This window comes from Lontra canadensis, unplaced genomic scaffold, assembly GCF_010015895.1.
Source record: "Lontra canadensis isolate GAN:19392208 unplaced genomic scaffold, GSC_riverotter_1.0 scaffold3, whole genome shotgun sequence".
NCBI classification, from domain to species: domain Eukaryota; kingdom Metazoa; phylum Chordata; class Mammalia; order Carnivora; family Mustelidae; genus Lontra; species Lontra canadensis.
Window position 1 is genome coordinate 2,052,047 of NW_022630997.1, and position 27,334 is coordinate 2,079,380.

The 27,334-nt window shown below is 38.0% G+C and overlaps 1 protein-coding gene across 1 annotated transcript in view; it reads left to right on the forward strand.

Annotated features, from left to right (window-relative positions):
* CACUL1 (CDK2 associated cullin domain 1) overlaps positions 1–25,619 on the forward strand; it is a 62,896-nt gene extending 37,277 nt beyond the window's left edge. The window contains exons 4-9 of the mRNA XM_032878804.1: positions 6,925–7,020; positions 9,257–9,359; positions 15,270–15,359; positions 18,303–18,441; positions 24,960–25,003; positions 25,413–25,619. Coding sequence (XP_032734695.1) covers positions 6,925–7,020; positions 9,257–9,359; positions 15,270–15,359; positions 18,303–18,441; positions 24,960–25,003; positions 25,413–25,453 — 513 coding nt within the window. The 3' untranslated portion in view covers positions 25,454–25,619. The remainder of the gene's footprint in view (positions 1–6,924; positions 7,021–9,256; positions 9,360–15,269; positions 15,360–18,302; positions 18,442–24,959; positions 25,004–25,412) is intronic.
* Positions 25,620–27,334: the final 1,715 nt, after the last annotated feature.

Here is a 27,334-nt window from a genome sequence, read left to right on the forward strand (position 1 = left end):
CGAGTCCCACATCGGGCTCTCTGCTCTGCAGGGAGCCTGCTTCCTCCTCTCTCTCTCTCTCTGCTTGCCTCTCTGCCCACTTGTGATCTCTCTCTGTCAAATAAATTAAAAAAAAAAAAATAAAGAGTCTCCTGAAGTTCTCATTAAAAAATACACACCTCTGGAAGATTTCTTGAGTCAGGACTTAGGAGTGTGGCAGAGGAATCTGTCCATCATTAACAAGCCCTTCAGATGATTTGGAGAAGAGCATTCTTCGAGATTCACTGGCCTATGGAAATGCAGCCTTGTTCCTGAACCTGCTGTTACTTAAGCAAGGAGTGGTGCCGTCTTAGGTTTAAATATAAGATTGTTTTGTTGCTGAGGCCACACAACACTTTTGCACCACTGAAGTCCTAGTCTGGATTAGAAGGATCCATTCAGACCCGGATAATAAACATATTAAGCATAGTTTAAGTGTCTCATGAGGAAGGGCAGATGAAATAGACAATGGTGTGTCCCAGTGGTTCATTATGTTGTAGAAATATATTTGACCTGGCAGATGATGATGGGTAGCTGGGTGATAATAGCAAATTAGAAAATAATATAATTACATATTTGTTAAAATAAGCATACACACATAAACACAAGAACAGAAGAAAATGTTAATGGTAGTTACCTACCAATGTCAGTAGTGGTTATTTTTCTATAATAGCATTTTTAATCTTTTAAAATTTCAGTAAACATGTATTACTTCTATAAAGATACAGGTTTGTGGCCTTGTTATGTTTTTTTAGTCTTCCTTCACATCCTTTCTTCCTCCCTATTTCATTTTAACATGCAAAAGTCATTTATTTGAAGACAAAGTGTTTTTGTGAACATAAAAGCACGTAGTCCTTAAATTTTTTCCATGTTTCATTTTGGTGGGATGAGGCAGAGGTAGAAGAGGAAGGATATAAGTATGGAATTGTGGAACTTGTTTGTATTTTACATCTGTGGTGTCCATTTTGGTAGCCCCTAACCACAATGAAAATGAAATAAAAACTTGGTTCCTTGTTTTCATTAAATAGGTTTTAAGTGCTAAGTAGACCTACATGGCTAGTGGCTACCATATTGGATAGTGCAGATATGGGACTTCTCTGTCATCACAGAAAGTTCTGTTGGCCAATACTGACTTAGATCATAGTATTTTCAAGTCTATTGGCTGGAAAATTATTGAAATAAATCATGTTGTTATAAAATTAAATATACATCTAATAAGAATAACTGACCAAACTTCCTTATCTGGCTTTCAAAAGTAAGGACAACAAACTTGTTTTTCTTTCCTTTTATGAAGGCGTGGTATGATATAGCAAATCTTAGCCTTATGTCCTTGCTCTAAGAAATATACTTAGTAACTAAATATACATAAAATACTAGTGATACTAAGCAGGTTAGGTCTTCAGAATTAGGGTCCAAATTATTTTGTTTCTATACAACTATCCATAAGGTTATCATCTAGTTCTTTATTTCACTTAAAACATTTTTTTAAAAAAAGCACAGTCTATAATACAATAGCTATAGGAAGTTAATAATTGGTAACATTGTGGTAGAGAAGATTAGCAACAGGCTATTAATGTGGAGATTGGTTAAATAGTAAATTCAAACATTTTACTTAGAGGAACAGATTTCTTAAAGTATGGTTTGAGGACCTCAAGGGTCCCTGAAATCCTCTCAGAGGGTCTGCAAAATTGAAGCTTTTTCTAGGACTCCTAAGATGTTATTTGCCCTTTTCTGTGGGTTGATATTTGTTCTGATGTTCTCATGGTATGGTTCTGATACCGTACCACGGTATGGTTGTTGATATTTGTTCTGATGCCCACCAAGCCAGTGGTGGGCAAACTATTGATGCTGTTGCACAAATCTTCACTTCCACACATTTGCATTAGAAAACGAAAGCATAAGAATATCCTAGATGAAGCAGCAATTTTTTTTTATTTCACAATTTTATTGTGACTTTTAATATACTTAAAATATTCTCTGTAGAGAAATGGGAAGCTGCATATCAAAGTACAGAGATTGTTTTAAGAAAAAGCACTTGTGTGGTTGGTGAATTTTGAGCTAAACTAGATGGGGTGGTTTTTTTCTGATAGAACAGTGTTTTTATTTGAAAGAATGACTGACTGACAAACTGGTTATTTAACTTAACTTTGGTATTCAACATTTCCTCAAAAATGAAGTGTGTCACTTCAAGGAAAGCAACTGGCAGTCTTTGTTCCCAGTGATAAAATTCGAGCTTTGAAGTGAAAATTAGAATTTGGAAAGCCTGCATCTACTACCATGACCTCGATGGCTTCCCAGTACTTAAAAAGACTCTTCTGATGAAATAGGTGGTGATAGTAACAAAAGTAAATTTTTTTCTTTTTGATGTATAGTGAAATGCATCAACATGTGGAAGACAGATGCAACTCAGTATTTTACAAATGACCAATTTCTGATGTTATAAAATGTATGTATTAAAAGATCCATTCAAAGTAGAAGATAGACCAATGGGTTTTAATGTAATAGAGTACAGAGAGTTCATTGATAGTTTCAGATTTTCTGTTTCAACTAACCTTTGAGAAACTTGTCAAGTTTCAAAGAAAAACATGCACAATTATCTAAAAAGGATACTAAAGTGCACCTTCCTTTTCTGCCTACGTATCTGTGTGAGGCTAGGTGTTCTTCGTTTACGTCAACCAGAACAACATACCCCAACTATATGAGAATCAGGCAGGCTTCTATTAAGGCAGATGCTAAAGAGACTTGCATGAATGTGAAAACAGTGCCATTTTTCTTACCTTTTTTGGGAAAATCGTTATTTACATATAACTAGTTTATAATATAAAACATGTAACTTTTATCATTAAATGTTAAAATGCAGACTTCATTAATACCATTTTAGAATAAATTAGTACCTATTTTTATATTTATATATTATATGACCCATATGATAAACAAAAGCTTTTTGGAATCTTCAATTATTTTTAAGGGTATAAAGAGGTCCTAAGACCAAAATGTTTGAGAACCACTAGAATAAAAGTCTCCAAGATATGTTCTTAGGAAAAGTACAGATTGGTGTGGTTTTACGTTAGCATCTGTGTGGAAAAGGATATATATATATATATATGATACTTATTTTCATGTATGATGTTTAATTCTTCTGGAAGGTTATAAACGAATTAAGTGTTGGTTCAGTGAGGAAGGAATAAAGGTAAACTCTTTATTTCCTTTCGAATGCATTTAAATTTTAAACCAGATGAATGCATTACTCATTTAAAAAAAAAGCAGAAGAAATTGAAGCATTCCTATGAGATATGTTATAAATTTTTGGAAATCTGGCTCAGTTATGAAGTTAGAGCAAGGTTGGAGCAATAGTCATTTTTCTGGCAGCTTGCGTTTCCTTCCTTCCTTCTTTCCTTCCTTCCTTCCTTCCTTCCTTCCTTCCTTCCTTTTTTTTCTTTTGAGAAGAAAATGAGACCTGCTTATTTTCGGGTAAAAGATATCATTTAATGTCCAAACCAAATACATTCATGTTGAAATAATATAAATCAAATAGGTAGCAATTTCCCCCATGGGGCCTAAGGTATACTGAACTTAAGTTTTAAGGAGGGACGATTTGTTATTTTTTAAATGGCAGTTATTTTTAGTTCCTCGTAAAGAGATTGGATTTATTTTAGAAGACTTATAATTTATAGTCATGTCATTTGAAAGGTTTTGAGTAAGTGCTGCGTGAAATGTGGAACTAAAAAGCTAAATAAATGTTCTGACATTTGATTTAGTACAAAAAGTGATTTTTAATACTCATAACCTTTGAGGCTTTGGGAATTCTTGAAAAGAATAACTAAGGAATTCAATTTTATTTATTCTCTGCTGTTAAGTGTGCCTTTTGATCAGTGTTCATACTTTTAACTTTTGAATAGATAAAGTGTCCTTTTATGAAAAGAAAAATTATTTTAATGCAAAAACTCTTCAGATTTTCTTTTTCTCATATAATGCTTCTAAAATTTATTTCTTTGAATGCTGAAATATCATTTCCAGAGTTCTTTGCAGCAGTTTAGAAAAAGATATTACATATGATTCTGCCCAGTAGTTATAGTGAAAAGTTTGCTCATAATGTAGAACCATTTTCCCCAATTTCTCTAGTTAACAAAGAACGCCTTTAATAATATTAATAGGTTTTTCTGAAGTACTAGACAAATAGATAGTTAATTCATAAGGGAGTTTACTTACCCTCACTAGTTGCATGTACCCTTATAACATCTGACATTTTTCAAAGCATACACATATCATTTTCTTTGATTTTTGGCATATCGTGGAAGTAGCACAATTAGTATTTTTCCTTTTTTGTATTTATGGAAATTGAAATTCAGAAGGCTAAATGCATTGCCTAATGTCAATACAACCTTGTTAGATAGTAAGAAAGTATTTTCGATAGAAACAAGACAAGGTTAGATTTAGATTTAAGCAAATTTAGATTTAAGCAAGACCGTCCTTGCAGAAAAACGCATTTATCTCTGCATGCTTTCTTGCAGGTTTGTGGTCAGCTGTGGAGGTTATAAAGACAAGACAGAGGTCTTGCCCTCTAGGGCCTTGAAGTTTAGTAGCAGAGGCGACCTGGTGGGAAAAATGAAGAAGTCGAATGGTGCTCTATCTGAGGGCCCTGTGTCTCCGGCAGTTTGGAGGAAGTGACACAAATCTAGAAGAGTGAATAAAAGTTAACCAGAGTGACTGATCAGGGGGTGTGGTAAAGGCATTCAGGAAGAAAATTTTCGAGAAAGTCTAAAACAGCACACCAGACTGTTAGTGTGGTGGGAGTGCCCTGCTGGGCTGCGTGTGAGAAGAACAGGCTGTGAAAGCAGAGAGTGCTAAAGTTTTCTAAAGTTTTCAGCCTGCTAAAAGAGGGATGCAATGTAAATCGCTGGGACGACTCAGATTGACTAAGGTTTGAGTCTTAGTTCTTAGGCTTATTAGCTGTGGGACTGTAGATATGTGACTCTTTCTGAGCCCTAGTGGCCTTGTATGTAGAATGGAAATAACATTCAGTTTGCAGGTAATTAGGAAGACTAAGAAAAATAAATTAAAAAAAAAAGGACCTTGTATGTGCCAGATCTCTAAATGTGCAATCATGGGAGATGAATTAGAAGTAAGGAACATTCACTACAGTATTCTAACATCTCAGTAGAACTGAAAAAAATAAATGAAATCTTATATTAAAAATAGTATTGGAACGTTTGGACATTTTAAAAACAGCTTAGCTGAAGTGGTTTTACAATTTAATTGTTTAGTATTCTGGAATCTTTCAGTGTGACATTTCCTTGTTTTCCTTGTTCGAAAGTAAGACTTTCTGTACCACGGTATGGTTGTCAAGTAATGAGAATGCCATGGGTTGGAGTCACTTTTGTTTGCATGATGATTTGTGCCATGCCCATCTCAAACTCTCTGTCCCTGGAATGAATTCTTAGCTGGAAGACCTGGATCTATCCTCTTTTTTTTTCAGATAAGTGACTTGCCCATTTGTGTGTTTCTTCAGTATTAAAATGATACCTAGTTAGTTTAGCTTTAGAGAATAAAATGAAACAGTAGATGGATATACTTTCCTAAAACATAGTGCCTTAGTCTGCTGGGGCTGCCGTAACAAAATGCCACAAACTCTGGGTGGTTTAAACAACAGAAATTTACTTCTCCTGTTCTTGAGGCTGGGGGGTCTAAGATTAAGGTAGCAGCTGATTTGGTTTCTGTTGAGAATTCTCTTCCTGGCTTGTCCATAGCTATGGGCCTGCTGTATGCTCACATGGTCTTTCCTCTGAGTATGCTGGGGGTGGGTACGTGGTGTGATAGAATAGAGGGAAAGACAGAGGAAGAGATGGGGAGGGAGAGGGAGCTGTTTGGTGTCTTTTTTTATGACCTTAATCCTAAAGGATCAGGGCTTGACTCTTACAACCTCATTTAGCCTCATTGCTTCCTTACTCCAAATACAGTCACACTGCTTTGGGCTTCATCATGTGAATTTGGGAAGGGGGACACATAATTTAGCCCATAACATGCAGTAAAACAGGAAGTGTTTCTTTTGATGGCCTTAAGACTTGGTGTTTTGATAACAATGAGTTAAAAGCCAGGCATGTATTATGTTTATTTGATTGCTCTCCAGAGGTGAGGATATATAGGGACCATTTAAGTCTCTTCGTAGCTAATTGGTTAGCTATAGAAGTGGTTTACAGTCAAGTTGGTATAGAAGTCAGAATACTACTGTGCCTAAGGTAACTGTAAAAATTCAATAGCTATTTTAATAGTATGTTATGCCTGTACCATTTCCCTGAGTATTTTCTCTCTTGCTTCGTATTCTAGGCTCAAATATGGTTTGGTTCCTATAGGAAATGTCCACATAGCTCAGTGATAATTTTTAAACTGATTTATCTTAATAAACACAACTTGTGAATGCAGCTTTTTACTCACTGAGTAAGCCTTTTAGCTAACATGGTATAAAGTTACACAGGTTTTAAAGACTGCTAAACCAAACCTCAGTTTTGCATAGCGGATTTTGGAACAAAGATAGACGTCTTAATCTTCAGCTTTCTCCCTTTCTTTATTGTAAATTTCAATATGAATTTTGACTTGGGGTGTGTTTGGGTGGCTCGTCGGTTAAGTGTCTGCCTTCAGCTCAGGTCATGATCTCCGGGTCCTGGGATCAGGCATTGGGCTTCCTACTCAGAGGGGAATCTGCTTCTGTCTCTTTCTCTCTCCCCCTCTGCCCCTCCCCAGCGCCTGTTCTCTCTGTCATAAAATCTTGGAAAGAATGAATTTTGACTTGGACTTCTGAGTCTGCATTTTTTTTTTTAATTTATCTGAGTCTGCATTTTAGATTGTTGTAGGTTAAAGGTCTTCAACTTGGTTTCCCAGAATAATCACATTTAATGTTCTTTCTCACAGGCCAGCCCTCCAGATCTCTATATTGAAAGATTTAATATAGCTCTTGGACAGTATATGGGAGCATTGCAGAGCATTGTGCCTCTTTTCATATATATGGTAAGTTAGAGCTGTTTTCTCTTTCCAGATGTCTCTGTTGGTCCAAGTGCAGATAGATGAAGTTAAGAATGTTCTGTTTATCTTTTGCTATGTATTATGTTAAAAATGGAAATTAATCTATTTTAGTAATGTTTGATTATATTGACATAGAATTGTTTACCCTTTTATTGCATAAAAATTCCATAAATAACACTGCTGAATAGACAATTAGGCATTCAGGAAGAAGTACTGAGTAATCAGTACTCAGCATTTATTTTATTTCTGCCATATGGAAGACACTGTGCTTGGAAAGTAAAGATATGTGAGAAAGCTTTCTCGTCTTCAGAAAGTAAGAGTTAAGACAGCTATCTAAATGTCAAGTAAGTCATTCCATAAAACAAGTAGAATAATAAAATTTTCTTCCATTATGGTGATGTGCTCTCTTTCATTTGGAGAATTATGCCACGAGTATAATTTTTAGTCTCTGTGGGCTTTATTGATTAGTCCCTTCTCCTTCCTAAATACATAAAATCATAGAATCTTAATGTTAGTGTTCCTATTGAAGGCAGGGGCCCTTAGCAATCATTATCCCAATTCCTTTTTGTTTATTAGAGAATGGGACATTTGGGTTGATCCTACATTCTGTAGCATAAAGATTGCTGTATGTGGAATACTGATCTTCAAAGGGATTTCTTCTCCATAAAATACAGTTTACTGAAAGAACAAAACAGAACATTGAGAGAAATCTGTATTATCAGCAGGGGACTATTAATTTGTGGAAAGATATTTATAGTAGAAAAATAAGCAGTGAAAGGTGATGAGCTGTATGTATGCTTAGAGAGAAATCTTCTTCAAATACATTAGTTGAAAAAGAAAAATGCAAAGCAGTGTGTAATATTCTTCATAAAACGTGTTTTTTTCTTTATTAGGGAAAAAAAGCATACACACACAAACACACACACACATCCATGTATTTGCAAGGAGCATTTTAGAAAGAACATACAAGTTTTCCCAGTTGAATGGGGCCTTTGAGAATGCAACAGAGGGTCTGCTGTGGGAGACTGGTTTTTATTGCATGGTTTTATTTTGTTACCATGTGCATGTTATTTTTATAATTTTCATAATCTTCTGTTTAGGAGAATCAGTGAGCAACTTGTTAACATTCCTGTTTTTATTTTCCATACCTATATATTAGTTAACATTTAACATGAACAAATTCAGTCTTGTTTGGCTGGTCATTCTTTTTTTTTTTTTTAAGATTTTATGTATTTATTTCAGAGGGAGAGAGAGAGAGTGCGAGCACAAGCAGGGGGAGCAGCAGGCAGAAGGAGAGGGAGAAGCAGGCTCCCAGCTGAGCAGGGAACCCGATGTGGGACTTGATCCCAGGACCCTGAGATCATGACCTGAGCAAAAGGCAGAGGCTTAATCGACTGAGCTACCCAGGTGCCCCTTGGCCAGTCATTCTAATCATGATGCTTTTGGCTGCAAAAAAACAGAACACCTGATTCAAAGTGGTTTAAGTAAATAAGGAAAAGTTTTAATCTCTTGTAATAAAACTAAGCAAATAAGGCAGTCTCTGGGGTTGATTGAACCCCATGGTTCTATAGTGTTACCAGGAACTCAGGTTCTTGTCTCCTTCATGTACACAGCATCTGTTTCAGCTTGTTCTCATGGTCATAAATGAGTTACAAGATATTTTGCACCGAACTAGGCTTCTCTCAATCTGTTTGCTCTATGTTGGGTCACATGTCTGCCTTTGAACCAAAGACTGTTCCTAAGAATGCCATAAGCTGAGTAACTTAGAGGAATCAGTGAAGCAGATTGTATGTTGGGGAATCAACCAGGGCATGTCCACTGCCTGCTCTCCCCCCAGATGATTGATAAATGGGGTCCCTTTTATTAGTGTTTCCTGTTGTTTCCTTTTGGTGGTGGTACAGTATTTTTAAAGGGCATATGTGCTTGTCACACAGTGTAGTCTGTTTGTCTATACATCTCTGTATAGTTAATGTTGAATGTCTTCCTCTGTTCTTTTGGAGGTGTATGGTTCATAACATTTTATCTTTATGTGCTTTAACTCCATGCCAGAAAGACAACTAATAGTAGCAGGGCTTTTGTTTTTTAATGTTGGGTTTTTTTGTTTAAATTGATACCTTTATTAATTATTTCCTAAAATAATTTATTTTTTGGTGCTTCAGCTCATTAGACAAATCATTTCCCCCTAATTAAGGCACTAAAAAACATGTATTTTCTTCTTCAGAATAAGTTTTACATCGAAACCAAGCTCAACAGAGACCTAAAAGATGACCTTATAAAGCTGTTTACGGAACATGTTGCCGAAAAGCACATTTACAGCCTAATGCGTAAGTAATTCAGCTTATAAGGGTGAGATAACACGAGCGATGATCTTTTTGATTTTTGATGAGAGAGCGTTGGCATGTGCAGCCATTGTTAACATCTGAATCGTATAGCAAGTGGTGTTGCAAGTCCAGTTCTGTAGAGACCCTGAGGAACTGAAAATGGAGAGCTGGGAGCAGCTTAGCTAGGTCATGGGACAGTGCCTTTATATCTGTCCTGATACTTATCTTTTTTACCCCCCTGACAACGGGGGAAATATTTTTAAGGGGTTCACCCTAACTTTGTTACTCGTAATTCTAGAAGGAGCACAATATTGTATCTTTGAAATGGTAGCACAGAATTCTTTCTGATTTTTACTCTTTGGTGTAAAATCCCTTGTCTAGTCTACTCATTTATTAACTATATTTTAGGCAAGCTTTTCAGCTTCTGATCCTGAGTTTTTTCTTCTATGAAGTGAGATTTATAAAAGGTTTAACTTGGTAATGTCGATTGGTAAGGAAGCAGATCAAAGCACCAAGTTCAGTTAGTTTTTCTCTCCCCCCATTCTTGGGCCCCCTGCCCCCTCACAGTAGGTGGCGTCTTATCCTACCTTTGTTAAAAAAGTATACCTCTCTAAGTGGAGTTTAGGAAGTTCCTACGACCTAAGTAAGGTCTCAGCATCTTTTAAAAGTTATGTTTTATGCAGTATATCATTGAAGTCATTTTTTAGATTTTGGCACATACTTGGATTTATAGTTTGTATTTTTAGCTTTTCTAATACTCATAATTAGTTTCTGCCACAGTGAACTTTTACCAGTATTTACAGAAGAATTGTTCTAACCTTGACCAGCAACTTTTTTATTTTTGAGTTTAAACTAAGAGAACAAATTGTTAAACTTTGGGCCAGTTTATTCCAGAAAGGCCAAGTTTTCAAATAATACAGTTGATTAAGGTAATATTTGTTTCATTATTATATTCCCAACAGATTCTATCAGAGACCAAAATCTTGGGAGCATGACTTTTTTTTAAAGTTGGACAGATGTTTATAAACATCTTTAAATATAATCTTTTATGATATTCCAGGTCTTATAACCATTTAAGTATTATCTCTGATGTTGACAGTCTTTACTTTCATTGCAAAATGGAACATAGCATTTTGAAGTCTTTCCTGTTAAAATTCTTTAGAGAAATGCTACTGCTTTTTTACTCTGTGAATATGTTTTTATATTTATCATTAATTTAGAAATAAATTTTATTGGGCATATGCAAAGAAAATACTCGAAGAGAATGTAGTCTTCCAGATCTGATGAGAGAGATCTCTCTTCTTAATCTGTGTGAGCTTTTCATAGATTCATGATATTTTATAAGATCACACCCTGTGAAGAGTCTGCATAAAGGCCTCTTGATGTGAAGACATAAAGTCAGAGAAAAAATGAATTTTTTTTTCTCTTAAACCTTCAATTAATTTGCACTTTATTTTTCCAAAAAGGTAATAATCTTCCTCTTGTTCATTATATAGTTTGGTTTTCATTCAAAAGTATACTTAAAGGTAGATATGCCTTTCTTTTCCAAGTAAGGTGTAAAATTCCTTAAGCTTTTTTTTTTTGTTTTAATTTCATTTATTTATTTGACAGAGAGGGAGAAAGCACAAGCAGGGGGAGCAGCAGGCAGAGGGAGAGGGAAAAGCAGACTCCCCCCTGAGCAGGCAGCCCGATGTGGGACTTGATCCAGGATCCTGGGATCATGATCTGAGCCAAAGGCAGACACTTAACTGACTGAGCCACCCAGGTGCCCCAGCTTTTTTTTTTTTTTTTTTAAAAGTAGGCTCCACTCCCAGTGTGGAGCCCAGTGCAGGGCTTGAACTTAGGACCTCAAGATCAAGACCTGAGCTGAGATCAAGAGTTGGACATTTAACCAACTGAGCCACCCAAGCTCCCCAAATCTTTTGTAAATTGTGTAAAACTGAGCTTATCACATATTTATTGAGCAGTTACTAAGCATTGTGCTTAGAGTAAGGGATTCAGACAGTGACCATTGGCCTCATTGGTTTGGGCTCTGTAACAATAAGGGACACTCTAAGTATTTATTAATGCTCTGTGGATGGTCATCAAAAGATTTTTAAAAAATACACTCGGGGCGCTTGGGTGGCTCAGTGGGTTAAAGCCTCTGCCTTCGGCTTAGGTCATGATCCCAGGATCCTGGGACTGAGCCCTGCATTGGGCTCTCTGCTCAGCAGGGAGCCTGCTTCCACCTCTCTCTCTCTCTCTCTCTCTCACTCTCTCACTGCCTGCCTCTCTGCCTACTTGTGGTCTCTGTCAAATAAATGGATAAAATTTTAAAAAACAAAAAACAAAACTTTAAAAAAAACCACACTCACTTCTTACTATGTAGTGGGACATGTTCTAGATACTTTATAATACTAACATCTATTTCTCAATTGTAGTAGTCATTACTTCATGTTACAGATGGAGAATTTGAGGCATAGAAAGCTTAATATTAATTAAATTGGAAAAACGGAGTTATGAAGAAATGATTTCTCATCTCTAGTTGTACATTTTCCTATACTTGCCCCTCATTCCAAAAAAACAAATAACTACACTCAAAGTCTGTATTCTAAATTCTGATTAGTTTCTGTGGCTTTAGATAAATTTGAAAATGCTAGTGTTTCATTTATTATTACAGTTATTATGCTACCCCAAAACATAGTCTTTTTATAGAGTCTTTCATTGTGCTCACAAACCTGCAGTTAGGGCTGGACTTGGTGGGGTTCTTCATCTCTGCTGCACTCAGCATGGGCCGATGTGATTCGCCCAGGGGTTGGGGAGTTTGAAGATGGCTCACTCTTGTCACTGGCAAGTTGTGGTGGCTGTAGCTTCCTCTCTTGTGTTTCCTCTAAGAGTGAGTGTCTCAAGATGCAGGAAATGGAAACTGCCAGTTTCTTAAGTCCTGGGCCTGGAAATTGGCACAATGTCACTTTTGCTGTGTTGTGCTGGCCAGGCAGTTACAGAGCCTGGATTCCAGGTGAGCGTACCTCTCCATGGGAAGAATTTAGGGAAGAATTTAGGGGCCATGTTTTGCAGCAGAGCCAAAAGAATACCCCCTCTGCAGATGAATAATTGGTACTCAGGTGCCCTGTTTCAACAATTGTTTCATGAACGAAGACCGTGACTTCCTCCTGTAAATAAAGGTGGTTTTCTACCATCTCTCCATAACATATGTGCTTATAAAATAAAATAGCTTCTACCTTTGTCTAGTAGCAAAATTGTTTTCCTTTGAATTTAATTTTTACTTTCATTAAACTTTGAAAACAAATACTTTTACCTTAGCCAGGGTATCTGTAGTATTTCTATATTGCTGATTCTGAGCAGATGTGACAAAATGGGCCAGTTAATGGTAGAAGTTTCTTGAGAAAATGTAATATGTTGAGTTGCAGTAAAGATTTGTAGTTCACTTTGACAGAGGGCTTTAAAAATTTACATGATTATCAGTTGTTCTTAAGTTCTGCCTTTAATTCAGACTCATGTAGTTTGAATTTCTTTTTTTTTTTAAGATTTTATTTATTCATTTGAGAGAGAGAGAAAGAGCATGAGAGGAGAGAGGTCAGCAGGAGAAGCAGACTCCCTGCCAAGCAGGGAACCTGATGAGGGGCTCTATCCCAGGACTGTAGGATCATGACCTGAGCCGAAGGCAGTCGCTTAACCAACTGAGCCACCCAGGCACCCTAGTTTGAACTTCTTAAAAGTCAAGAATATTTTTAATTTTAGTTTTGACTTTAAGAATTACTGTTCAAATTAAGAAAGGAGAGAAGCCCTTAGGTGAAGGTGTAGCTCTGAGGAATAATTGAAGGAGTAGAGGAGCTTGGTTCTGGCTCCAGTTCCGCTGTTAAGAAGCTGTGAGACTTATAGGATGGTATTTCATCTCTCTAGATTTCAGTGTCATAAACTATAATGAAAGAGGTCAGTCCTAGGAGTTCAGGAAGGTCCTAGTCTAGTTTCAAAACTGTTATCTTAAAATCAACAATGATGGAATTGTTGTGGGATTCTTGTTTTTTTTTTTGTTTTTTAGTTCCATAATTTGGGGGAGAAAACAAAGAGTAAAACTTCATTAGTACACGTTATATATAAGATCTGTATTTCAGGGGTGGCATGGTGAACTAGAAAGAATACAGAATTCAGAGTGAGACGCAGGTTCTTAGACCTCTCTGCCACTTGGTAGCTCTGTGACTTTGGGTAAATTATGCAGTGTTCTTTATTTTGTTTTGTTCTTAGCCTCAGTTTCCTTATTTTTAAAGTAGTTGATAGTTAAGCTTGTAAGAAAGTAAATCCTAAATAAAGTTTAAAAGAATTAAACTTATAAAATACCTAGCACTTGTTAAATACTCAAGAAATATTTTCTTCCCAGTCTCAAGCTGCTGCCCCTCCCCCTAGTTGCCCTTCTTTTTCCTTAAAAGAGGAGACCAACTAACAAATCTCTTAAGCACCGTTCTCCTAAAAAGAATTTAGGTGGAGAGGATTTTAGTGAATTTTTAACACCTTCTTAACTCTGTAATCGTTGTTGAATGCAATTCTTTTCATTAATTCATCCCAGATAAATTTTTATGTATTTTATATATAATTTAATCTGTGAATGTATCATTTCTTCATTTACAAATATATATATTTGACTACATAATTAATGTGTGATTGAATGTGAAGAGTTAGTGGGAATAAGACTTATGAAGGCCAAAACGATTGTCAAAAAGTAGGGAAATGAATGAATAGAAAAAGAGCCTGCATGTGGGGCACATGTTGAAATTAGAGATAACCTTGAGTTGAAGAGACTCCCAGAACCTAAAATTTAGAATTGCAGTTTTTGAACATTATATCCTGAAACGTGATTTTCTGCGGTGCTTAACATTTGTCATCCTTAAAACTTACCTGTGGCGTTCAGAGTTATCACTGTCTATTGCTGAGAGAGAGAATCCGAAGGATCCACTGGAATGGTGCACCTCTGTCCTTCATTATATAAATTCAAACGTAACTTGCATTGTATGTTTAAAAACTGTAAAATCATTGCTGGCCAAGTGAGGAGGCGCTTTCATTTTTGAAAAGGCATAGCCTATATAGCTTTACAAGCCTGGCTTAGAATAAAATTATGCCAAGTCTTGTGGGTTTTGGGGGTACTAAATTACAGGCGGTCTTTGAGAGAGAAATTTAAAAATGAGCTGTTTGGAATCATTGGTATCTGTTGTATCCACTAAAATAATGGAATACATTTGTATCTATTAATGGTATTATCTAGAAGAATTTTCTTACTTATTTAAAAATGTTCTAATAAAATCTTTGTTGGAGAAGGTAACCTAAAAGAAAGCTGACTTGGCGTGGTCAGTTGGGGTCATGTGGTTGTGAGAGTTAGCAAAGGGAGGATGAGCCAGGCGATCTCTTGCCTGTATGTTCAGTAAGGAAAAAGTACGTGCCGCTCTAGTGTTTGGGAATGTGAGTTTCTGACTCCGATCACAGTTACTAAAATTACCAATAATGTGTCTTTCAGAAAAATCCCAAGAGCCTCTAATATGGTGATTTGGGGAAGGAGGAATGGTTGGGGAGTTAGAGAACATTTTATTTTCCAAATGTAAATCTTCTGACTCATGAACTTAATGGGAAGCACTTTCAGTGCACTCGCTAAGTACCATGAATACTACTGCTTTTGGAAAGCTTATTTTCAGAACCTCCATGAATTGAATCATCTCCATTAGTGTTTTAACAGACCTGCACATATTTACTTGTTAGATTGAGCTCTACTGTGTTGGATTAAAAAAAAAATCTTTAACTTATAGACTTGGTTTGTCCTCTGGGGCTGTTTTTCTTGCACTTGTTTTACTTTAGTTTTGGGAGAAATAATAATAGAGAAACTTGACATGTTCTATCATTTTTATAACCCATTTTCTCTTCTTTCAGCTTTACTTTTAGAAGCCCAGTCAACACCATTTCAGGTCACACCTTCAACTATGGCGAATATTGTGAAAGGCCTGTACACTCTCAGGCCAGGTAAACAGCCACATTTCTTTTGGGTTAGACTTGTTTGTTTGTGTGTGACAGCTCCAGCCTTGTCCAAAGGGCAGAGTTTGTCTCTGTGTTTTTTGAGGCCTAATGGTGTTTGGATTTGTTATAGCAAAAAACAAAAACAAAAACAAAAACTGAGTAGATACTGCAGTCATCATTGTGAAATGTAAACTCAGGACTCCCTTGGAATTCCTTCTGTCCTGATGAAAACCAGCTAGTTTAGGAAATACAAGAACTAATTGGTAGCAGACATTTTGGACAAAATTGATTCTCAGGTCCAGTATTAATCTCTGTCTTTTTTGTTGTGGAGTTTCTCCTTTACTTGTACCCCCCCCACTATAGATATGCATCGACATACACATCCACAACTCTCATCTTCCTAGGCCCATTGTAACTTGCAGGGAATCTAGAAGTGTTGGTAAAATTACAGTCATTTCATAAGTTTATTGTGAAGAAAGAAATACTGAGAAAAGCAGAACCAAATGTCAAAGAGCACTATATTCAAAGGCATGGTTTATAAATTATCTCAATGTATCTATCTTATAAAAAAGCTACTGAATTTAAAGGAATTCCAAGATGTTTTGTATATATCTTCCTGTTTGTAAGCCAGAATGTCAAAATTATCATACAGTTGTATAGCAAATTTTTTTAAAAAGATTTTATTTATTTATTTGACACAGAGAGAGAGAGATCACAAGTAGGCAGAGAGGCAGGCGGGGTGGGGGGGAAGCAGGCTTCCTGCTGAGCAGAGAGCCTGATGCAGGGCTTGATCCCAGGACCCTGAGATCATGACCTGAGCCGAAGACAGAGGCTTTAACCCACTGAGCCACCCAGGCGCCCCGTATAGCAAATTTTTAAAAAATCTGTAGTAGAGAGATTGTAAAAGTTCTCAGGGTAGAACATTGTGCTACCACCTAGAAACATAAGGGATGCTTTCTTGACAGTACTATTTTTGTGGAATTCTTTTGTCATTTTAGGATTAAATGAAATAAAACATTATCTAAAGAGCTTAACATAGTACTTAAACATAGCTAATAACATTAGCTGTTTTTATTACTATCCAGTTAAGTCCAGTAGTTATTTTAATTAATTGATGGCTTGATTGTTTGCTTAAAAATATGTCAGAATTTAGCTTGCTGAAATGGAAACCACTTAAAAACTGTGGTATTGTAGGTAGACTGTGATGTCAGAAATACCTTCTTTCCCAGGCTACTTTAAGCAGTTAGTCTTCTAGAATATCTAGATGTCATGTTACCTTAAATTTTCATCAGGTCTTAAACTCTGTTCCTCATAACTTCATAAACAAGTTATTCTCAGTAATTACTTCTATAAAGTAGCAAAAACATTTTATTACATATGTCCTATGAACTGATGTTTGTAGTTTGACACTTTTATGTTTATTTTACTAGATGTGATAAAAATGGCTCATGAATTTTTCTTTTAGTGCTAGGTTATGAATGATTTTCTTTTATTTTGGAAGACATCCAAGTGCAGTATAACAAATTTCTAAATTCTGTCTCCCAAGTAGGCAGCTTTATCAGCTCTGGCTTTTATCGTAAATAACAGTATTGCAGAATAAAACCAATCACTACGTGTAGAAAAATTCATAGGAATATTTTTATCCGGGTTTGAGCTCTTGTAATAGGATTCATACTACTTGTGAGGAGAATTCTGTATTTGAGAGTTGTCCTTTTGAAAAGGAGAATTTTATCAGCGACTAACCTTTTGCTGCCCTAGGCATTTTCTGAGATTCTGTTAAACATATTTTGATATTTACATGCCTTGCCAGTACCCATTGTGTTCCTAGTTTGTTAAAGTAGTTTTATTCACCTGACAGATTAAGGTTAAAATACTTTAAAAGTTGATTTCAAGTGTAGAAGTTGTGTTCATTGCACTGGTTCTCAAGTGCTGATCTTTGTATGATGAATGCATTTGAACTTAAACTAAATTCCTGAGCCCTAATCTTTGTAGGTTCTTACGACTATTAAAATTTTTGGTGTGTTTCCATCTGATCTTTAGAAGCTTAGTTTAGGCACAGTGCCAGCTGTCCCATCCTGCACTTTTTCGTTTAATACACACTCTTTTCTTTGATTTCTTCATCTTTATTTTAATGATTGCCTGGAGTTCCATAAAATGGCAGATCAGTGTGGCTCCCATCGCCTCTCACTCATGGATCAGTGGTTCTCCTGGGGGCCGTATTGAGACTCTGAAGGTATATTTGAGTTGAGCTAGAAGGAGGGACACTGTTGAGAACATTTTGCCATGAGTTTATACAAGGGAAGAGTGGATTGTTTTTTGTGATATTTGTTTTTTTGTTGTTGTTGTTTTGTTTTGGTCATGTCTAACTTAACTGTTCTCCTGTTGGACATTTTTTACTTACCATTGACCCAGCACTGCACAGCATCAAACATGTTCCCCCCCACCCCCAGATTTCGAATTATTTACTCAGATTACAGTTTTTAAAGTGAGTTTACTGGATTAAACCCAGATTGACATTTTATGGTTTTTTGATCTATACAGCGAAGATGTTTTCCAAAGGGAAAATTTGAAAGGGCAGCCTTTAAAAGGATCTGAAAGGGTAACAGTGCTAAATTAGGACCAGCAACAAGGAAGGCGGAGTGCTGGTTTTAGCATGCCCTTGTTACAGGTGGATGTTGTTTATATTTAGTGTTCACAGATAAAGGGAAGAGAGTGTTCATTTATCAGCAAAATGTAAAAATATCTGCTTTCTTTGTACTGTTAATTCTTTTTAGAAAGGAGATTTAACCTGTTTGTAGATTCCTTGTCAGAATGGGGTTGCATTGCTTTTTTCCCCACTTTAAGTTTGGTTTAATAACATATATTCTTTCTGTGAACAAAGAAAGCTTTCCTTTTTTCATGTAATTCGTCTTTATGATTTCTTTAATGGATCTTTTCCTTCCTTCACAGAGTGGGTTCAGATGGCTCCAACTCTGTTTTCTAAATTTATTCCAAACATTCTCCCTCCGGCGGTGGAATCTGAACTTTCTGAATATGCTGCTGAAGATCAGAAACTTCAAAGAGAACTTATACAGAATGGTTTTACGAGGCAAGTTTCTTTTTTTTTCTTTTTTAACCAAATATGTCCATTTCCTTTGGCCACTTTGGTTTGGCAGGGGAGGGAGGCCAGAGTTCTTAAAATGGGAAACAGCCACCAAGTAGTCAGGGTGATGCTGCTGGGGGAGAGGTTAGCTGCCGGTCTCTGGAAATGGTGAAGCTGGGATTTGAGTTTATGGAAACTGCCCTTCACTAAACATGGATTTGGAAGAAAGGAGCTCTCTCTGGGGGATCAGTGAGGCTGGGAGGCCTAGAAGGGCTCTTCCAGTTGTGACCTTCTCCACTGTTCTCAGCATTGGTGAGATGTTATGATTACTTATAATGTACTTCTATGACTAAACTAGTAAATGACTAGTTTGTGACTAAACCAGTAAAGCGGCTTTTCGATTCTAGTTTTCTTATTTTTGCTTTTGCTCTAAAATCTGCTTGTTTCTTCTTAAAAAAATAGGGTATTTCTTTATATGTGTCCAGAAAATTTGCCTTGCTTGGTTTTGATATACACATGTGGCTGATTTTTCTGAAATTTGCAATTCAGGATCCTAGCTATAACCCAGAAAGTCTTGAAAAGTGCATATTTTCAACCAAAATAGAGTATTCTGTGGAAAAATACCCAAGTTGCATCACCAGATCATTGACGGGTACAGTAAGGCCTTACATTTTCATGATCCTTACTTTTTACTCAGCACTTTAATATATCTTCTCTTATTTGAATTCCTGACATTAAAGGAAGAAAGTTATGGAAAGTTAGACACCTCGGTTCCTCCCTGAGGTATAGTTGTGATCACAAATAGTAGGTTGAATTTTGACTCACTTATCTGACTAGGGCTGGGGATGGACATTCCTCTTTTATAGTTTCTGAGGCCAAGCTAAATCTCAGATTACCAGTCTTGACCAAGATCGTTTTTACTGTCTCTGGTCTCAGCACAGGTTAGGAAAGAAAGCAGAAAATCTGTTTTTTGCAGCCTTAGGCATTGCTCTTTATTCCCATTTCGTCCTGTGCCATCTGTATTCCTGTGGGTGCGGGGGCACTGAGTAATTCAGGGGTCATTGGCTCACTCACTGGCAGCTCGCACAGGAAAGGCTCCCGGAAAGGCTCCCGGAAGCTGTGTAGGTAGGTCAAGTTAAGGGAAGGCAAGGCCATAGAAAATGCTGGAATGTTGGCAGGTAATTTTTCTCCCTCAAGTCCAGTGGTCAGGTGTTTTCTGACATTAATTACCATATCTCTAATAGTGGTATTATTTTCATATAGAGAATGAGCCTGTTAAACAGGTTCATGCCATAGTAATTTTGCTTACTCATTTTTGAAGAGCTACTATATTCATGTGCTTCAAAAGTCAGAACGATACAGGAAGTACACATTGAGAAGCTTTACTCCTGCTTGTCTCCCCCCGTCTATTCCTACCCCTTTAGGTGACTGTTTTATTAGTTCCTTATGATTCCTTTCAGTGCTTCTTTTAATATACAGATACAGGCAAACACAACATGTATTCTTACTTTTACTCCTTTCTTATCCCTTCTGTTGTGTAGATAGAACTTGTGTAACCAGTCCCTTGTGGATGGCAACTGGACTTACTTCCAGTCTTGCTGTGACAGAGAATGCCGTGATGAGTACACTTGTACATGCATTAATTATGTACCTGTTGCCGGTTTATCTGGAGAGTAAATTCCCATAAGTGGGATTGCTGGGCCAAGAGTAAATGTAGTTGTAACTTTGATTAATATCACCAAATTGCCCTTCATAGGGGGTTTGTGCCATTTTGCATATCCACCAGCACAGTTTGAAAAGTTCCTCTTCTTCATGGTCTCTTCCTCATGGCTTTGGATTTTCACTGGTCTGGCAGGTGAAAAATAATTATTCAGATTGTTTTAATTTGCATTTCTCTTACTAAGAATGAAGCTGAGAATATTATCAGGTTTGTATTTCTTTTCCTATATATGGCCTGTTTGTGCCCTTTGCTCACTTTTCTGTTCGTTAGCCTTTTTCCCTTGAATTCTAGGAGCTGTTTCTATATCGAAGAGATTGACTCTCTGCCTGAGATAAAAGTCTGTTAGTTTTCGCGATTTGTCTATGACTTTGCTTATGGTGTTTTTTTGTTTTATTTTAAGTCATGCAGAAGTTTTTTATTTTTGTGTAATTTTATCAGGTTATATCTTTATGGGTTATGGGTTTTGAATTACAGTTAAAAGTTTTTTCTTAAGTAAATACAAAATAATCTGAGTCTACCTTTTATTGTTTCCTCTAGGCTTACCATAATATTGACATCTGTGCTTTTGTTAATGTTTTTATTTAAATGGTTGCTTTTAATTTTAGGGGTGAGTTTATTGATGCCTTTAAAAAATAAACAGGCTTCTGAAAAATTTCATTTCTATGAAGCAATGGATGAAGGTAGCTCTTGTGGATTTCTCTGAACACCTTGAACTCACCTTCCACAACAGTGTGTAGAACTATGTAAACATATCCAGAGATATTTTCCTAACCCTTATTTTGGAACTGAAAGAAGACACCGGGGTGCAGGGCTGCATTTAAAGTTTGTATTCCAAGAGGTGATGCGATTAACCTGTTTTGTTGTACAAACCAGATGGGGCCATTTCTAGAATTAACAACATACTATATACATTAATATGGGAACAGATTATCCTGTTGGGTACTTTGCACATTGTAGGTCCTGCCTAACCTGACATTCTCGGACTTCCTGCAATCCACTGCTGAGCTGGCCCAGACCTGTTGGAAAGGATGGGCACACGTTCTATACTTAGCAGTTGAGAGCAAGTCTGTCTATGCTTCCAGCTCTTGTGTATGGGCCTTCCACATTCTGCCCTGCCGGACTCAATGCTGCCTTTGACCATTATTTGACTAGGATTGTTTTGGAAAAAATGGTGTCCATGGGTGCAGAAAACCTTGAGAATATAATACGGGCTATTTAACAAGAATTCTGTTACTGGCTGTTCTGATTGAGCAGTCATTTTATGGTTTATTCCTAATTAGTCACATGATTGCTGTTCAGCTTTGTGAACTATTTTTTCATTTAGGACTGTATTCTGTTTACGTGGATTGGTCCTGAAAGGCAGCACCCAACTTTGATGTAGATGGCACAGAATGTCTTCGAAGTGTTTTGAAATGATGTGAATGTTGTCAAATACATCCTCGACTGCAGTTAATGGGTGTTTCTCATTTGAGCTGGAGTTTATGTGCAGCATCTTTAGATACACGGAAATAGACTTATTTGTAAGCTAGAATTAACATATAAGCTAAAAACAGCATTTTGTTTTTGTCCGTTATCTGTGTCATAGGATTGATTATTGGAGGGTGGGAGAGGGCGGGTTGGTGTCTGTTACATGATGGAGGAGAGCTTGTGTGGGAACTTCTCACACGCGTGCCCTCAGACGGGACCTTCTCTCACACCGGCCGTTGGGCCTCTTCAGAGCTTGTAGTAAGTAGCTTTTAAAGGCAAGTATTTTGCAGAGTAATTGTTACTTGGATTTCTGGAACAAAATGGTACCTTGTAGGAGTATTGTTGATCTTTTCAGCTGAGAGGGTCACTCTGGAATTGGCACTTTTTCATCTCGTAACAAGGGTCTGGTTTTGCGGGCAGCCATAGCTTTCTAGACTCGGCCGTTAGGTGATGCCTTTGGCAGCCTCTTGAGTAGATCACATCTACATTCTCTCTCTGTGACTTCTGTTGTTTTCACAGCTATATTTTTCTCCTATTATTTTTGCATGTTCAGTTTTTATTTAACCTTTCAGGGGTGGGAATGAAGGTTATGTATAGAAGTTGAGGTTCTGGATAGAGAATCCCATGTCTTCCTTTTTGATCAGCATTAACTTATTTAGAATATTTGGTGAATGTTACTGTGGTGGTACTCATAGAAGATAGTGTAGATAATAATACAGGTTACCAACTGGCTTTGTAGGCACAGTGTTAACAGGAGGTGTTTAAAAAGTGGCAGTAGGACACAGGTGTTGCGAGCTCTGTAGGCTGTCTAAGGCTGATACGTGCTAAATGTGGTGCATGGTTTTCTCTAAATGCCCAGCCTAGAGACGAACCCTCAGAGGCCATTTGGTGTCTTCTCTTCCTGCCCGGTCATTGAGACTCCTCACCTCGCCCAGCAAGAGGTTTCTGTCCTGGGAAACTGCTAATCTAGAAGATCACTCTGAAGCACGAAATAATCACTTGGGCTGTCATCTTCATAGTCTGTCTCTAGAGGCCATTTATCAATTATTCACTGATTTGTTAATTCAGCAAATACTTATTTTTTGCTAGATACTGTTCTTAGGTACTGGGTAAACAAATTTCTGTTTTTATGGAGCTTATGTTCTAATGTTGGGAGATAAATAACAAACACGTAAGCAAATTAATTCAAATAATAAAAAGTGCTGTGAAGAAATTGAGACAGAGCATGGGATAAAGAGTGAGAGTGACCAGGGCATGTGTGAAGGGCTGGTCCAGCTAATTGGGACATGAAATGCCTTCCCAGGGGCAGACATTCCAGTGAGGCCGTAGGTGATAAAGAGACAGCCACATGGCTAACTGGTGGCACGAGTGCTACTGGCAGGGAAGACGTAAAGTACCAAAGTGCTGGCATGTCCCAGGGAAGAAGAAAAACCAGCATGGCTGACATACAGTGGACGGTGGGGAGGTAGGCAAGAGCCATGTCTCACAGGACTGCGAAAATGAATTTGAATTGATTCTTAACTGTGATGGAAAGCCACTGAAGGGTTTTAATCAGAGGCATGAAATAATCTAATTTATGCTTTTACATAAGATTGCTCTGGCTCTGGTCTGGGCTAATAATAAAGACTCTTGCAGATTGCGTAGGGGAGAGATAATAGTGGCGTGGGTTGGGATTGTAGCCATGGAGTTGATGGGAAGTGTTTGATTTGAATTATGTTTTGCTAAGGAGTGCTCCAGAGGAAGAGGAAGAAAGAAATCAGGAATGAGCTCGGATTTTGGTCTGAGTAGTTGAGTGGGTAGTAGTGCCATTTATTGAGGAAGACTAAAGAAGGAGTAGGGATGGAGTGGAGTCACTGGCCATGGTAAACTGGCAGTATTTAACAGTCATCCAAGTGACAGTGGTGAGGAGACAGTTGGACCTACAAGTCTGAAGTGTAGGGAAGAAATGAGAGCTGGAGACAGAAATCTGGGAGTCATTGGCGTATGGATAGTATTTCAAGTCACAGGACTGGTATGATTGCCGTCCTAGACGATGTAGAATATATACATGGAGAAGAAACAGTGGCCAAGGACAGTGCTGGGTAGAGCCAAAAGTGTTTTGGGAAAGAGGAGATGAACTGTGTAGATGGTACTGAGGGACCAAGCAAGAGAAAGCTAGCAAATCCGTTGTTCTTACTCATTACTTGAGCAGTTTAGTTATTTGTCTGGATTATTGTCTGAGAAACTGGAAAGACAAAACTAGGATTTATAGGCAGCACAGGACCTAGTCAGGACTTCTATTTCCTTATTTGTAAAGTGGAACTAGAACTTCTATAGGTGGAGGAGATGAACTGCTTAATACATGTGAAGGTTCGTGTTCTTCCACCTGTGGGAAGGGTATTCGTATACATTAAGATTCTGAGATTGGGGGGGTGGCACCTGGGTGGCTCAGTCATTGAAGTGGCTGCCTTCAGCTCAGGTCATGATCTCAGGGTCCTGGGATCGAGCTCTGCATTGGGCTCCCTGCTCAGTGGGGAGTCTGCTGCTCCTTGTCCCTCTGTGATCTCTCAACTCTCACTCTTCTCAAATAAATAAATAAAAATCTTAAAAATAAAAGTTCTTAGATTTTTCACGTAAGCCTTAAGCAGTGTTTGGTTTTACAGTAAGGCTTTCTGCAGCGGGGTGGGGCGGGGGAGGGTTGCCTGGGTGGCTTAGAAGATGGAGGATCCAACTCTTGATCTCAGGGTCATGAGTTCAAGCCCCATGTTGGGCTCCCCGTGGGATGTGGAGCCTACTTAAAAAGGGGGGTGTGTTTTGAGGGAACATTTTGGATTCATATTTGAAGTTTGTCCTAGTATAAGCCAGGTCACTGACTATGTTGGTAGCAGAATCCAGGTTTATCTTCAAAGACATTTTTAGTCTGAACCTATTCCTAGAACCCAGTGTAAGCCATTTTTATGGCTAACCCTTCCTCCATTTAATAGCTTTCTGTATTTAAAAGGGAGTGCCTGGGGTGCCTGGCTGGCCCGGTCATTAAGCCTCTGACTTTGGGTCAGGTCATGATCCCAGGGTCCCTGCTCAGCAGGAAACCTGCTTCTCCCTATCCCCCTGCTTGTGTTCCCTCTCTCGCTGTCTCTCTCTGTCAGATAAACAAATACAATCTTTTAAAAAATAAAAAATAAAAGGCAGCACCTTTTAGCTAAGAATATTCAGGTTTAATATCTGTTTTAAGCTGTGTTGTTAGAATTGAAATACCTGCTTCCCTTCTGTTACGGGTTCTGTCCCTTCATTTCTCCTCTTTTGGTGTATGAAGATGTCTATGTGTTCTGTTGATTCCTTCTTCTTTTCTTATCCCCAGAGGTGACCAGTCCCGGAAGAGAGCTGGGGATGAGTTGGCTTATAGTAAGTAACAACGTTCTTACCTTTTCTGACTGTCTCGTTATGCCAGGCAGCTCCTGGTGGGGGCGGTGCGGGGAATCTAATGGAATGGTGTTCTCCACGAGGCACTCTGTGTGGTCAAGGCCAACTGTTGAGTCTCGTTGGTGGCCGTGGTTTCCAGCAGCTGTCAGGGGCCTCCCAGATTCTGGAGTCTCTCCTAGAATGGGATGACGGCCTCGCCTCAGTCCCTGATCGCACAGCCCCTTTCACTTCAGTCAGCTTGGTTTTTTTTTGTTTTTTTGTTTTTTTTTTTTTTTTAATCTCCTTTTGGAGATTGCAAGAGGGTTGAGAATTACGTATTAAATAGATTCTTACCATTATCAGATGCTATCTGCTATTCATACTTCTTTCCGTTGCAATGTTTCTTTTCTAGACAGCTCGTCAGCGTGTGCAAGTTCCAGAGGGTACAGATAGTGAATGTATTGAATGTACTTTCCTTCCCGAAAAGAGGACACACTGGAGCTGCAGAGACTGTATTCGGAGCACAGCGGGGGCCTGCAGACACTCAGGAGCTCTGTCGCAAAGTTGTTCTTGGAAGAGGATGTTGGACTTCTTACTTTGGTTTGTAATTTTAAAAAAAACAAAAAAACTAACAAAAACAAAAAACAGTTGCTGCTAGACTTGGGGATGATTTTGAAATGGGACAATCTTTTAATGAGTTTACCTACAGATCCTGTGAGGAACAAGCATCTTGAAAAGCGACCATTGCTAAGGGAAATCCAGCAGCCGACATCAGCAGCTTCCTCCAAAAATAGAAGAACAGAGAATCTTTTTTTTTTTTTTTAAAGCACTTGTTTTGTTCATTTGTGGACTTGGCACTTGGCACGTTGGCTTTGCACATCAGAATCTCTTTTGCTTTAAAATCGAGCAGATCATTACAGTGCAGTGCTTTTCGCCCATTGCCAGAAAAACAACCCCTTTTAAAAGAGTTGGTCTTCGTTTAGCATTAGAAAGTCTCATTAAAGGAAACCGTTAACTTGGCTTCTGCCATAACTTTCCCCCTCACCAGTTCACCACTTTTTTCTACTCTGTGCCTTGAGCTTTGTGCACTTTGCAACTCTGTGACCCTGTGACCATGGTGTTCAACTCACAAATGCTTCGTGAAAGGTTTATGGTATCACAGACTCCCCCACTAAGGTGTCAGGTGTGACTTTGTAGCAGGATGCTTAATGAGTGGGGAAGTAGAAGCGTGTTGCTCACTGGTCGGATCTCCCCCTGCCTCACTGTGGCACATTCATGTTAATGTTGGGGACCAACTCTGTAGAACATATCCATTCCCTCTGTCACTTCCCATGATTTCACCAGCTGCTGGAGTACTGGCATAATGCTAGTGTAGGAGTGTGCTGGACTTCAGCACTAAAGCTCCCTTTTTAGTATCGTGGAGAAATTTCCAGTGGTAACAGCTAGTTACTGCGATGCCCTAGGAAGCAGATACGGTTATCCAGTCCAAATATAATAAATGGTGTGGGCTTCTGGATCCATTTCATTTTAAATGGGTGAGATAGGTACCTTGAAAAACAAAGTTTGCCGTCTGCATCTTTTTTAGCATTACATTCAAGTATACTAGAGAAGTAGCATTGCTGTTTCAAGCTTCCTTCCAGCTGTGACACAGCTACATTTTTTTTTTTCCCTACACCCACAGTGCTGTTTAGGTTCTTACAAAAGACTCGAAAGCCTATTCTAGGTGTTTCTGGAAGGCAAAGAAATATAGATGTGGCAGGTGAAAATATTTTTCTTCTCAGTTTTGCTTGATTCTAAATTGAGCGTATTCTCGACTCTGGCTGTGTCATGCTACTGTTTACCTCTTCAGAGAACTTGGGGCAAAACAAGATGTATCAGGGATAGTGTCACAATTCTGATTGTCAGGTTTCTCGTAGAGTTGCCTTTGTCAATTCAGTCTGTCTTTTCTCGGGAGCAGGCTGGATGGGAGAGTTTGAAGTGTGATGATAGGAGCAAGGAAGTCATCTGATAGAAATCCTCTATTGGTAAAATTACTGATCTGAGAAGTAAATGTAAAGATTGTCAGGTTTTCTAAGTACTTATCAACGAGAGTTGGTGGATTTTGCAGAGGACTTTGAACTGGACCGTTTAACTCTGTGAGCATCTTAGATTGTATTGGTAAACACTGAATTACTGTAAGAATAAACACAGGCTCTCACTGTGCCCTGTGCAGGTTGATTTGGTACCCCAGTAACATTGTGGTGTCGAGGAAGAACTCCATTCTATCATGAAGTCCAAATTTTACTTTTTGCCATGGCATGCTTGCTGCGGGCTTATAAATGTAACACCTGCGAC